The sequence below is a fragment of the Mytilus californianus genome, unplaced genomic scaffold (assembly GCF_021869535.1).
Source record: "Mytilus californianus isolate M0D057914Y unplaced genomic scaffold, xbMytCali1.0.p SCAF_10, whole genome shotgun sequence".
Classification (NCBI taxonomy): Eukaryota; Metazoa; Mollusca; class Bivalvia; order Mytilida; family Mytilidae; genus Mytilus; species Mytilus californianus.
In genome coordinates this window covers 41446039-41459683 of record NW_026262582.1, presented here as the reverse complement: position 1 = coordinate 41459683, position 13645 = coordinate 41446039, and the positions used below count along the sequence as shown (strand labels likewise).

Sequence of the window (13645 nt, the reverse complement as noted above, 5' to 3'; positions counted from 1 at the left end):
TTTGGTTCTATCATCAGTTTGTTTAGAAATGAGTATTCAAAGGTTTTCCCAGTTATTGGTGTTACTGTTATGCCTCTATAGTTACTCGTCTCTGTTGGGTCTTTTTCTTTCTTTAGTACTGGTGTAAGTATACCAGACTTGAAAAATATTGGTACCTTTCTGTATATTAGAATGTTGTTAAAAATTGCCTTCATTGCTGGTGCTATGGTACTCTTAGCATATTTAAGATGCTCAGCTGTAAGTCCAAATTCATCCGGACTTTTTATAGTGTTGAGGCAATCTATTGCTTTCTCTATGTCCGTGTCTGTAAAGAGTTCAGGATTGTATTCGTACTCTTCTAAAGCCTCTTGTACATAGCTTTGTCGAATTTTGCATAGATTAAGATAGGAATTGTCATATATTTCTTCTTTTGGGACACTGAGATCTTCATAATATTGTGCAAATCTTTTTCTTTTATCTTCATGACAAAAGATATACTCTCCATCTATTTTCAGACAGTTGGTTGTAGTTCGACTGTTGCTTCTGCCTCTATTTATCAGTTTGTAAAATAGCTGAGTATTCGGATTATCCATTATTTGTTGGTAAAATGTTTGTCTTTCTATTGCATGTTCTGCTCTTTGCTTACTTCTCAGTTTCTTTTTCTCATTTTTTAATTCAATTGCTAGGTGGTGTTCTTTTGGTTTCCCTATGTCTTGCCATTTCTTATATATTTCCCTACATGATTTCAAAATTGTAAGTACTTCTGGCGAGGCTTTCCATTTTGGCCCTTTAGTTTGTAACAGCTTAGTTGGGACTGTTCTTTTTCCTGCCTTAGTTAGTGTTTCCATTAATACTTTTAATTGAATATTGATATCTTTTTCCTCTTCAATCGAATTGATATCCTGCTGTATAGCGTTGTTGTAGCTCTCTTTGTCTATTTGCTCCCAAAGCATTTTGAATTTTGCTTTGTTGTTTTTGTTACTTGAGTTTCTGATATTTGTCATCTGGCAGGCTATTTCCATCTTTACAATTGAATGTGCAGATGTATTTGCACTTGATTTTTCCTCAATTTTATACTCTGTAACTAACTTTTTGTCTTGTACAAGTATATAATCTATTTGTGAGGATGAATTTCCAGCATGATGAAAAAAGGTATGGGTATTTTCTATTTCAACACCAGTAGTCAAGTTTACATCGCCAATAAATTTTCTTGGTATTTTATCATGCTTATTTGCTCTGGAAGTTTGTAATGTACCATTCAGATCTCCTGCTAGCACTATTTTGTGTGTATTTTCATACTTCTGTATTATGTCAAAAATAATGTCCAGGCACTCCATATATTCATGTTGTGAATTCGTTGTATGTGTTGGCATGTAGGCATTGATAAGGCATATATCATTGGTTGATGTAATATTAACTGCTATAACCCTCTCATTTCCATCTTTTAGTTTTTTTAATTTTGCTGGACCATTGTAATGGCCAGAGTATGGATACTCCTCCCTTTCCTTTCGGTAACTTGAAGCTATCCAGAGGATCATTTGTATCGGAACATCTAGTATGATCTTCCATTGTTGGAATGAGTTTTTTTACTTCGTTTTTTTGAAAGTCCCATAGGAAATGCTCTTGTAGACATAGTATTGTATTTGAGAGATCTAAAGAGTGAAGATATGCAATATTGGTTTTTAATCCTTCAATATTGCATGTTATGATGTTTATGTTCTTACTTAAATTTCATGATGGTTTGTTTTTCTTTCTGATAATTCTGGGGGTAGTCCTTTTTGGCTTGTGATCCGAAAATGGTGACCATTATTTGAAGATTGCTGTAGACCCATTAGATTGGACTCATCTTGTGTATAATCTTCCTTTTGTACCCTGTTGGGTTTGTTGTTTATCTCTTCACTGACATTTTGAATTACTTCAGTTTCAACATTTTGTTCACAGTTGTTCTGAGGTAGTGGTTTAAAATGTTTTATCGTGATTCGTCAGAGGTCTCAAATAATTATCCGGTAACGTTATTTTTGGAAAGAAATTAACGTGATTCGTCAAAATCAGTCGATTTTTTTTATTTTTTATTGTCTTAAAGAAAGAGTACATTTTATCGTCATGTACCAAACATTACCGTTAACGTTATTTGGCAAGATTTTTTTACCGTTATTCGTCATTACGACCCTCATATAATATATCAATAGTGACAAATTGCTGCCAAAACCTTATAGAAATAAGGAGATGTGGTATGATTGCCAATGCCGGAGACAACTATCCACCAAATTTCAAATGAAGTGAATGTAATCAATTATACGCAACGGTACGGCCTTCAACTATGAGAAAAACCCATACCGTATGGTCGGCTATAAACCTTTTTATATTACCTTTTTCCTAGAATGAAATAATAAAAGAATTAGTTTACACTAAAATGATAATTAAAACATTTGTCGAAAATGTAATATTCATATTTCCATTAATAGATAATTTCATTATTTTTTATCGACCCAAATCAATAAGCAATTTTTACAGGAGTTAATAAAATAGAAGACCTAAACAGAGAAAATTCACACCAGAACAGTCATGCACACGTAAATGTGTGGATATCCTCAATTAACTAAATAAAAGTTACATTCATCTATAATTATCTCCCTTGTCACAATCAGTTTTGCCGCAAGTGCTTTTTGCACTTTGATTTATGTTAAAATTACTTAAGTCAGAATTGCGTTTGAAATCTACGTTTAATGTATGAATGTTTTAAGCTTTAATCTGATATAAAAAGATTCTTGTCGACAAATGGCTGAGCAGCAACGACCTACGACAACACACGAAATAACTTACTATTTAAACATCGAAAATGCAAAAATTATTGCCCTCTTTATGGTCACAGGATTCCTTATGTACCATGGAGTCATTCACCTAAAATACAGTTAGTTTACCCAAATACTTAAATAGTTCTTTCCACCAATGTCATTATGTGTTTTCAAACTTACTCCTCTTTAATAGTTTTTCTTATTTGGCTGTTTACGGAGAGATCCGCACCCTTTAGACTTTTGGCTACGCTGTGGCACTTTCCTTTTAAACACCAACAATCAGATAAAAAAAATTTTAAAGTTTATGACGCAAATATTCTATAGGTAGATATAAGAAGATGTGGTATGAGTGCCAATGAGACAACACTCCATGCAAGTCAAATTTATAAAAGTAAACCAATACCAAAAAGTACGGTCTTCAACACGGAGCCTTGGCTCACACCGAACAGCAAGTTATAAAGGGCCCCAAAAATTACTAGTGTAAAACCATTCAAACGGGTAAACCAACGGTCTAATCTATATATAAAACGAGAAACACTTATGAACCACATAAACAAACTACAACTACTGAACATCAGATTCCTGACTTAGGACAGGTGCAAACAATTGCAGCGGGTTTAAACGTTTTAATGGTACCAATCCTTCACCCTTATCTGAAACAATAGTGTAACATCACAACATAGAAAGACACACTATAAAATATCAATTGAAATGGCTTATAGATATGCTTTATCTCTTAAAATTTTTAATAAATGTGTGTCCCAAATCGAATGAAAATCTAGTTACTTTGACACATGGTTAAACCTCGACTGGTCAAACAGGCACCAGTTTTAGTCAATTCGGTACCTAGTCAAATCAGCACCTGGTTAAGGTTCATCAAAAGGAATTGAAAAATATGTTTACACCACAAAATGTACTATGAGTACAGACAAACTGATGCATCTAGGAAAGTTTTAAGGCATGGCAGGACCTAGATATATATAAGTTATATATAGTCTTATGTTTCAGAAAATTGAAAAACTTACCTATTTTCTGCAGAAGATAGGAAAATAAACAAACATGACTCCATCATGAGTTTCATTTGATATGGTCCACTCAGTTATGTTTGCAGATGTCTATTGTCCAGCTATTGTCCATTTAAATCAATACTACTCACAAAATTTATTATATGAGGGGAGCTTCTCTAACCTCTTTCCCTTAGTTTATTTTGGCATCTTCTGCAGGAATGAAAAAAAAAAATGAATAGCAAAATCCAGAAAAGTTTATAATTTTTTGAAACATAAAATGCATTTAAAATTTAATAATCTTGTTCCTTTCATCATGTTCATGCCTTAAAGACTTTTCCAGGTGCACAGGTTTGTCTGTACTCAGAGTATAATTTGTGATGTAAATACGGCCATATTAGCCAAAAGGTTATGATTAACCTTAATGTACTTATTTCATCATGCATGATGTTTTGCAAGTAATATATTCTGTTTTTCTATATTTTTCTAAAATCCGTTATTTTTTTATTTCTATCAATATCAATTATTTTCGCGTTTTTCTGTATTATACGAATATAAACACATGATAAATATTCTGCAAATACATGTAACTTGTATTTGCTATTTACTATCAATTCCAAATTTACTATCCACAGCGGTCACTGATATATCATATAGAGAGGAGGTATCTCACTTCGTACCTTATCACCTATTTTCCTACATGAATTCTAGGAGGAATCCCCAGTCTTATTCAAAAAATATTTTATTTCCTTGAGGTCAATGGGCATGAATCGTTTCTGCTATCATTCCTATTTTTAAGCAGTTGGCACTTTTAATGAAATTCTATGTCTGTCCGCAGAATCGATCAATTTTGCTTGTTGTGTCGTCGTATTTTTATTCTTAAATGACAGAAGTATTGTATGGGCGACAACTCTTATTCCGCTCCAAAATCGGTCTCCTGAAACAAATGTCCTGAATGTTATTGTACAGCAAAATAAGGTACAAGAGTTCATCATAACAGTATAAAGTATAAATAAATTGTTTTGATTTTATGTATACTATATACTGTTATGATTCCCCAAATGCACAAGAGAAAAAAATAAAAGTCCGAGGGTCAGGAGACAGGAAACAAGCATATGTTTTTTTTGCCTGATTTTTATATGCATTGATTAGGGCAATTTCTTATAAGCCAGGATCAATCCATAATTCTTTACATTTTGTACATTGTTCAAATATATCAAATTGTTCATTTAATTTTGCAGGTAATGATACTTGTAAGTGGTTACTAAGCGATGGACGCTTCCCTGGTTACAACACATGGCAACCCTATGGATGTATGATGCATAAATATACAAAGAGGTTGGTGTTACTTTTTAGCTCACCTAGCCTAAAAGGCCAAGTGAGCTTTTCTCCTCACTTGGCATCAGTATATAAGAAACTTATATAAGAAAAATGATCAGCAAGACAAGATCTACAAATTAGTTCACAATCTTGAAATTGTCTGACGACCCCTTATTGGAGTTATTACCCTGTGATAATGATTTTTACCATTTTTTTTGTGTTTTTGCCTAATATCTGAAAAACTATAATAGATCTATAAAAACTTTGATATGCAAAAATAATCAGCAAGACGATCTACAAGTAAGTCAAATAGCTGAAATTGTTAGTCGTCTCCTTGTAGCAGTTCTTGCTCTTTAACATGTTTAATGACAATTTTTATTTTTACCAATATTTTACATTTTTGCCTACTATCTTGAAAACTTTGAAATATAGACACTTCAAAAAGCAAAAATGATCAACAAGACAAGATCTCCATTAAGTAAGATTTTGCCAAAACCGTTTGTTTACTCTTTATAGGATAGATTGCCTTTAATGATTTTTTTTTACCTTTTTTGTGTTTTGGGCAAAATTATAATTTAACTAAAGAAAAAAGAGAGAAACTGGAAACAGAAAAAAATGATCAGCAATACAAGATAAACAAAACAAAAAGATGACTGACACAGGCTCTTTAGAGCCTCTAGTTATACTTTCCAATTGCACAATTTGTTAATATATGAGATACACGTAACTACATATACATGTAGTGTATATGATTTTATCATGTATCATCACTAGTAAAATCCTATCTCTAATTTGAGAAAATCTGTGAAGCAGTTTTTGCCATTGGAATTTTGTTCCTTCTGATGATTAATTGTACTGTAAACCAATCAATTTTGGCAAACTATTTTTTTCCGTGAATTACACCAGAGGAAAAATTTTTGAACATATAAATTTTCTTGTATATGTCAAACTTGGATCTTCATTTTTTTAATGTGAAAAAAATGTATTAGTTTATAGTACATGTACTATACATTTTGTACATGTATTAATAGTCTTCTGTGCATTGTTTCATAGAATAAAATTTCATTTCATTTTAGCGATGCTCGCATGTGTATGCATTATATTTCTTACTGGGGGAAGAGGAACCATATAGCCTTCCTTGGAGACTCAAGGATAAGACAGCTGTACTTTGAGTTTGTAAATCTACTTAGTAATGATCCAGTCAAAAACCAAAAAGCCCACACAAATCTACACTTCAAGGATGACGAAATCAAAGTGTCTGCTGTAAGTAGTCTCCAAGGGTATCATCCAACCAAGCAGCCAGTATTTTGATATTTGCATGATTTGAATGATGCAATATTGATAATCAGTATTTTATATTAAATCCCCATTAGTGCCTACCATTGAACAGTTTTGTCATTGTTTTAACAGTAAAAATTACGTGGAATGATTGCCAATGAAACGACTATCCGTCCAAGACCAAATGATGTAAATTTAAGCAAACCCATATTGTATTGTTAGATATTAAAAAACCCAGAAATGACGAAAAGACAAAATATAAGCAATTCAAACTAAAAAAAAAAATATAATACAATATATAATCGACAGTGACTAACATTGACCAATGGCAACTGCTGAATTACAGGCTCCTGACTTGGGACAGGCACACACAGAATGTGGTAGGGGTTTAACATGTTTTGAGAGCATTCAACCCTCCCATTACCTGGGACAGAGGTGTAACAGCACATCAAAAGAACAACCTGTAAAAATCACATTTTTATACAAGCACTATTAAAGTCAGACTGTGTCCCCTGTCATAACCAGTTAACTTAATTTGTGAAAAAAAAATATTTTTCAGATTGTAAGTTTTCTCTTTACAGGATTTTCTGTGGCATCTGCTGGTCAATACATCCATGTTTTATGTTTACAAATCTTTTTACAGGATTTTTTGTGGCATCCTATGGTCAATACATCCATGTTTTATGTTTACAAATCTTGGTTAATGAATGAACCACTGAACAGACCAAATCAGATAATTACTGGTAGTGCTACGGTTAGTCTAATAGTTAAAACAAATAAATAGTTCTTGGTTTCTCGGAACACCAGTCTTTATGTAAACAACCACCTCAGTGGTCTTATGGTAGCATGCTTGCCTCAAATGTGGAAGGTCATAGGTTTGATCCATGACCAAGTCAAAACAAACACTTCAAAATTGGTATTTGCTGCTTCCCCACAATATGGCTTTCAGCATGCATATATATGCGCGCAGTAAGAACAAAGACTTTTTAACAAATGAAGCACCATTATTTTAAGCAGAAAACACACTTTCTGATGCAATACAACAAAGAAAAGAGCAAATATGCATGTAACAAATTATATGGTATTTCTACTGGTACTCTCAGAAGCGAAACAATTATTTCCTTAAAGGATTAAAACCAATTAGATTCATTAGGCATGATATGAATTTGATACTTACATCTTTGTATTTTTTTTTTAATCACACAGGCAGTTATTGCTGGACTTTGCCTATTTGAATTGATTCAAATTACATAAAACCCATAAAAGATTCTGTTGATCTTTCCACAATTGCATCCTAGGTTTTAATAAGGACTAATTCAAGTATGCTTTTAGGGACAAATTCTTAATTTCTGCTTTGCATCAAATGTTTAAACTATGAAGTAATGTTGTTATTTAAGTGCCAATCTGCCTAAGAATCAGACAGTGGTGAAAACATGACAAACAAAAACCTGCTCAAGTTTACATTCATCTAAGTTCAAAATGCATAATGATGCACGAATATAACATTTGTTTCCTTTTCCTGTTCTGGTATTAAATGATATAAGTTGGTTGAAATGCACTAGCAATTATAAACAGTTATGGGGAGCTAACTCTGTAATTTGCTATAATTCTCACCAAAAGTTATCTAGAGATTTCTTGAATTACCAGATACGCAGAAATGAAAGACCATTTCTAACTCAGGATGAGGGTAACTTTAAACTAGGATGGTTAGGTTGGTAGGTTTTATTTGGCCATGTTTTACAATTCTTCTAAATTGCCTGTTCTTACAAGAACTGGCGCTTAATCAATGAAAATCAGAATCTAAGAAATGAAATGTTTTTGTATTTTTCAGTGGAGCATCAAGTTGAATAATGCCAGTGAGGATGCATTAAAAAATTTCCAAGGTAACCATACACTGTAATACTTTTGGTTTTTATGCTGTAAACCAATTTATTTTTCGCATTAAGCCCTTTCTAGGCAAGTTCGCCACAATTTATTTTCATGATTTTGTTACTTTCTTGACTTATTGGTATAAAGAAATTATCCTAGTTTGATGTATTTGCGACTATCTATAAAGGTTGCAATTCTGTAAATATAGACAATGCAGTTTCCCATAGGAACTCCCCTTGCGGCTAAAACTGTGACACTTTTACTATGAAGTTTCGTGAAAAATAATATCCCAGAACGGAAAGTTTATATGCACTACTATTTTATTCAAAGGTCAAAATATAGGGCTGTGCGGCATATTTTCAACATTTATATGCCCTGAACTTCTATGAGTTTAAACTTATACTAAAATGCTATACAACCCTTACCTTCATATTTGGACCTCCTAAGAATTAAAATTTAGGCGCTACCATGTTTTTCTGTACTGGTTACATTCCCAAGTGATGTCTCTATGAGATGAAACACAGAGATCATAAATGGGAACCAGTACATTATCAAATTAACATATCTATGAATATTATATATCTCCCCAAAAGAGGTGTGGTTTGAGAAACAGCTGTATTTACAAAGTGCAACCTTTACAAACATTTATTCAAATAGAAAACCTTCTAAAAACACTTTTTATTGCAACAATACTTATTTATCAGAATTATAGCCTTAAGGAAATCACTGCATATACTCTAAGTTTCCTTTTACAGTACATTTTATACCCCTACCCCTGTTTCAGTTTTTTAAAGAATTTGAAAACAAGACTTTAATTATTGCTAGCTTATCCTATGTGCATGTTTTCTGACATAAAATGTCTAAAACATGTTTGAAACTATTCTGATAACAAATTGAAAGCATTTTAGAATACTATAAATGTATTATTTAGTAGCTAATCATTCCAACATTCAAGATTATACAAAGTATCCAATCCTGCCTGTGTCTCCAATCCACATCTTACTGTATGCTTATTTGTCAATGAAAGTTCACAATTTCTGTCTCAAATGGTCAGTTAAGAATTCTTGTCACAACAGTATCATCTCTAACCATATAACTAACATAAGTTAGTTAATGTATGAACTAGAAGTGTCTAAACAAAGCCATATTTGCAAAATTGTATTTAAGAAGATATCAGTCTGGTGCATAAATTCAATAAAAGCTTGATAGAAGTGACTTCTTACATCTTATTTTTGCATAACTTTCCAGCACAGTTATTGTTTTGTTTACAAAAGACCTTGAAAATAATAAAAGCATAGCATTTACAAGTTAAATTATCTGTTTTATGACCCAGGGTAGGCATTTTTTTCTGTTTTTTGCCCCCTGGGGCCTCACATTTCCTAAATATTTTCCCTGTTTTTAGCAAGGTGGAATATTTAGTGTATACTTAGGATAGAACACACTATTGAAAGTTTTATTGAGGTCTTTTTGTAATTCTAGCTTGTACTTTTTAATGCCGCGGTCACAAAAAAACACATTTAGGTGTTATGGCTTACTTTTGGGTTATCGACAGGACAAAAATAACCCAACAAAATTATTTAGGAAGGATCAATGAGTTGCAATGACTGCGAAGAGTAAATATAAGCACTTCTGAACAATTTAAAACACAAATAGGCATATATTATGAATTTATTTTGAATTCAGGGCCTCTAAGTAAACCATGCATACTGTAAACTGTGAATTTATGCTGAGTCATCATAGTTAAGGCTCAGGATTTCTCAATCTTCATGAAATATCTATAAACTTCATATTTGAGTTAAATTCTTTAAAACCTCTGCGATAAACCAGATTTTGTGAAATTCTGTATGTTCTATTTTTTAACCCTATATAGGTTGCAATTCTGTAAATATAGACAATGCAGTTTCCCATAGAAACTCCCCTTACGGCTAAAACTGTGACACTTTTACTATGAAGTTTCGTGAAAAATAATATCCCAGAACAGAAAGTTTATATGCACTACTATTTTATTCAAAGGTCAAAATATAGGGCTGTGTGGCATATTTTCAACATTTATTTGCCCTGAACTTCTATGAGTTTAAACTTATACTAAAATGCTATACAACCCTTACCTTCATATTTGGACCTCCTAAGAATTAAAATTTAGGCGCTACCATGTTTTTCTGTACTGGTTACATTCCCAAGTGATGTCTCTATGAGATGAAACATAGAGATCATAAATGGGAACCAGTACATTATCAAATTAACATATCTATGAATATTATATATCTCCCCAAAAGAGGCGTGGTTTGAGAAACAGCTGTATTTACAAAGTGCAACCTAAAGCGGTATTTTTCTATTTGCAAAAGTATGTTTTGTTTTGGGGGTGTATGAATATGGAACAATGTCAGAGTCTGAATGGGGCTGTTAATCCTATGCCCTTTGTAGGACTAGTGCCATACTCCGCATGTTAAAGAACCCTTGCAACATCTTACAGAGGGATTTGAAGGTTGCCTGCCTGTTTCTAGGCAAAATTTTTGCCCTATCAACCATACCCTCATTTTCTATTGGAAGTCTGAATTTCCCATCCATCATATGAGTCTAACTACCTTGCTTGCCCTATAAACTATTGTTTATTAATTATTTGTTCTCTTCCTGAATATGCATGAAATATTTCTCCCTTGATATTGAACAAGCAACAATCAATCAATATCTCTATTACAATGTTTATATGATACTGTATATGATAAAACTTTTAGATTTTGTTAATTGTTATAAAAGATAATAATTTCCACATATAACATTGTTTTCATGTTTTATTTCTTTACTCTTGTCTCAGTTTCTTATTGTATGAGTGAATAGAGTGTTGGGCATAATCAAATTTATCAGCAACCTAATGATGAAAAAAAGACATCTAAAAGCCAACATACTGTCTTCAACATACAGGCATGGGTCATATATCAAGACCTACATGTACATCGCCTCATTGCCTTGAAAATGCATTAAATATATGCCTTTGGATTGTATATTATACAAATATGACCACATTGTGTTGAATATATGCTTAAAATATATGCCTTTGGACGGTATATTATACAAAAATGACCACATTGTCTTGAATATGATATGCCTTTGGACGGTATATTATACAAAAATGACCACATTGTCTTGAATATGATATTCCTTTGGACGGTATATTATACAAAAATGACCACATTGTCTTGAATATGATATGCCTTTGGACGGTATATTATACAAACAACAATTATCAATCCACATGACTGAGTCTAGAAAGAATGAATGAATATAATAGAGACTACCAAAAATTTGCCCTCATCATCAATTTCTTTACTGGACAAAAGAAAAACTGCATTGAAATACAATTCAATATAACATTGACTTATTTCCTTCTGTTTACTTTGTGTAGATAAAACGACCTTTAACTTCATTACTTTGAATAATTTAATGAGTCTTGTGAAAGTATTTCCAAGTATGTGATAATTGTATGTCTTAATAATGATTTGATTGGATTAAAAAATCTGCAGTTTTCATTGCAATGAGTCTTTTAGTTGTTTGTTAAGAAGGAGAATTTGTGCATTATATAAGTTTATTGTTTTTTTCTGTTTTCAGTAAATCTAACAATGATACAGCCATTATTTAAAAACTTGAAAGCTGACAAGAATACCGATATAATATGGATGCTACAAGGTAACATAGTACACTCATTTTTATAGTTTCTTGTATAAATCAATTGTTTCTGAGTTGCCTATTAACATGTTTTTGATTTATGTAAATGTAAAATAAATGAAGGAGGGTTGTCCATGTGAGGGAGAGGCGATGGAAATCTTGAAATTCATTTTATGGCCTTATATATATATATATATGTGTGAAGATTCAAAAATTAAGAGCAAATGATGAGACAGCAATCCATGAACATTCCTGAAGAAATTTATCAATGCAATATATACCCAGATGTTTAAGTTTCAAAATGATGTGTACGTGTATCACCATACATGTGAAAAAATTACATAAATTGTGCATGGTACATGAATCTAGTATATGTTCTAAAAATATCAAGGGTGTCATTGTTAAAGTAATATTTAAGATTGGAGTTATCTTTCTTTGTTCATTAATTCCAATGATCAGATCAATGTTTAATTTTTAGTTCCCACTGCAAAATGAATGCTATCTTTACTCTCCAGTGCTCCCAAGCACTTTAATTCTTTTCTTTTCTTCATTAGATCCTGTTGATGAAAATAGACTAGGCCTAAACAGATCCATGATAACTAACAGACAGATTGACCAGTATAACAAAGTGGCTATAGATTTATTGTAAGTATTAATGAATTTAATGCCGTTTTAACAGGCCTTATTTATCATTATAAAAAAAATGCCATAAAAAAGCATCGTGTATATTAAATAATGTTAATTCTGAGTTTCTGTATAGTTTTATTTCTGGCAGCCTGAAAGAATGCAGAATATTTGAATTGCTGCTTAAAATTTAAAATTGTTGGTTTCTTTTGGAGCAGGTGTGAGAGCTGCATTTTAAAGAGAACAACCATACATTGTATCAAAATATAAATGTTATTTATACTCTGCTAGAACAAAGAGAGCCTCACATTCTGCCTGATTCTAAGTCTTTGTATAAATAAATTGCATACTTTGACACATGTTTGAAACAATGTACGGTTATTCTATATGAACAACATTCAGAAGTGTTATGAGAAATAAAACGAAGAAATGTCAACAAGTATAAACATAGACACATGATAACACTCTCCATGAATGATATTCAATATCAGAAAATATTTTCATTTTTAAAAGATTTCAATTTAATACAGCATGCAAAAGATTTATTCTGCCAACCTTGTTGAGATTTTACACATCTACACCAACCAAGAAGATGTGGTCAATTTTGGTAGAAAGCTTATTTGTAAGATTGCTGTAAAAGGGAAACTGTAAAAGAAGATTTAAGATCAATAATTATTTCTTTTTTATCAAAGAGATGAGAGCCAGGCTAAGGTATGGAGTTCATCTCGACTGGTGGCACAGGGAATCAGACAACCAGCAAAAGATTTACCTGACGATGGGTTACATATATCTAAACCAGCTCTACAACTAGTAAGTCATTATTGGTGGGAGATCACATGTGGTTAAGGGAGACTCAGATCTATGGCTCTTTTATAAACAAGTGATAGATCATTAATTGTTTCTGATTGGGACAACATGACTAACACAAAGGCAAAAATATGTCTTGTTGCAAATTACAAACCTGAAAATAATAGGGTAGATAATTCTTACTTTTTTCATTTTCAGAATTGTTTTTTTTTTTAATGCAAACTGGTATTTGTGAAAAGAGGTATAAAATTTGAGTTCTAAGGAATAAATTTACAATTTGTCGTATCCAATGTATTTTTCCATTTA

The 13645-nt window shown here is 32.0% G+C and overlaps 1 protein-coding gene across 2 annotated transcripts in view; it reads left to right on the top strand.

Moving 5' to 3' along the window:
* The first annotated feature begins 2755 nt into the window (after positions 1–2755).
* The window catches only part of LOC127718121 (N-acetylneuraminate 9-O-acetyltransferase-like), a 50887-nt gene continuing 39997 nt past the window's right edge, over positions 2756–13645 (top strand). For both annotated transcript variants that reach the window (XM_052224075.1, XM_052224074.1), the window contains exons 1-8: positions 2756–2890; positions 5020–5116; positions 6175–6361; positions 7020–7130; positions 8208–8259; positions 11852–11929; positions 12463–12553; positions 13225–13342. In XM_052224075.1, coding sequence (XP_052080035.1) covers positions 2758–2890; positions 5020–5116; positions 6175–6361; positions 7020–7130; positions 8208–8259; positions 11852–11929; positions 12463–12553; positions 13225–13342 — 867 coding nt within the window. In that variant the 5' untranslated portion in view covers positions 2756–2757. The remainder of the gene's footprint in view (positions 2891–5019; positions 5117–6174; positions 6362–7019; positions 7131–8207; positions 8260–11851; positions 11930–12462; positions 12554–13224; positions 13343–13645) is intronic.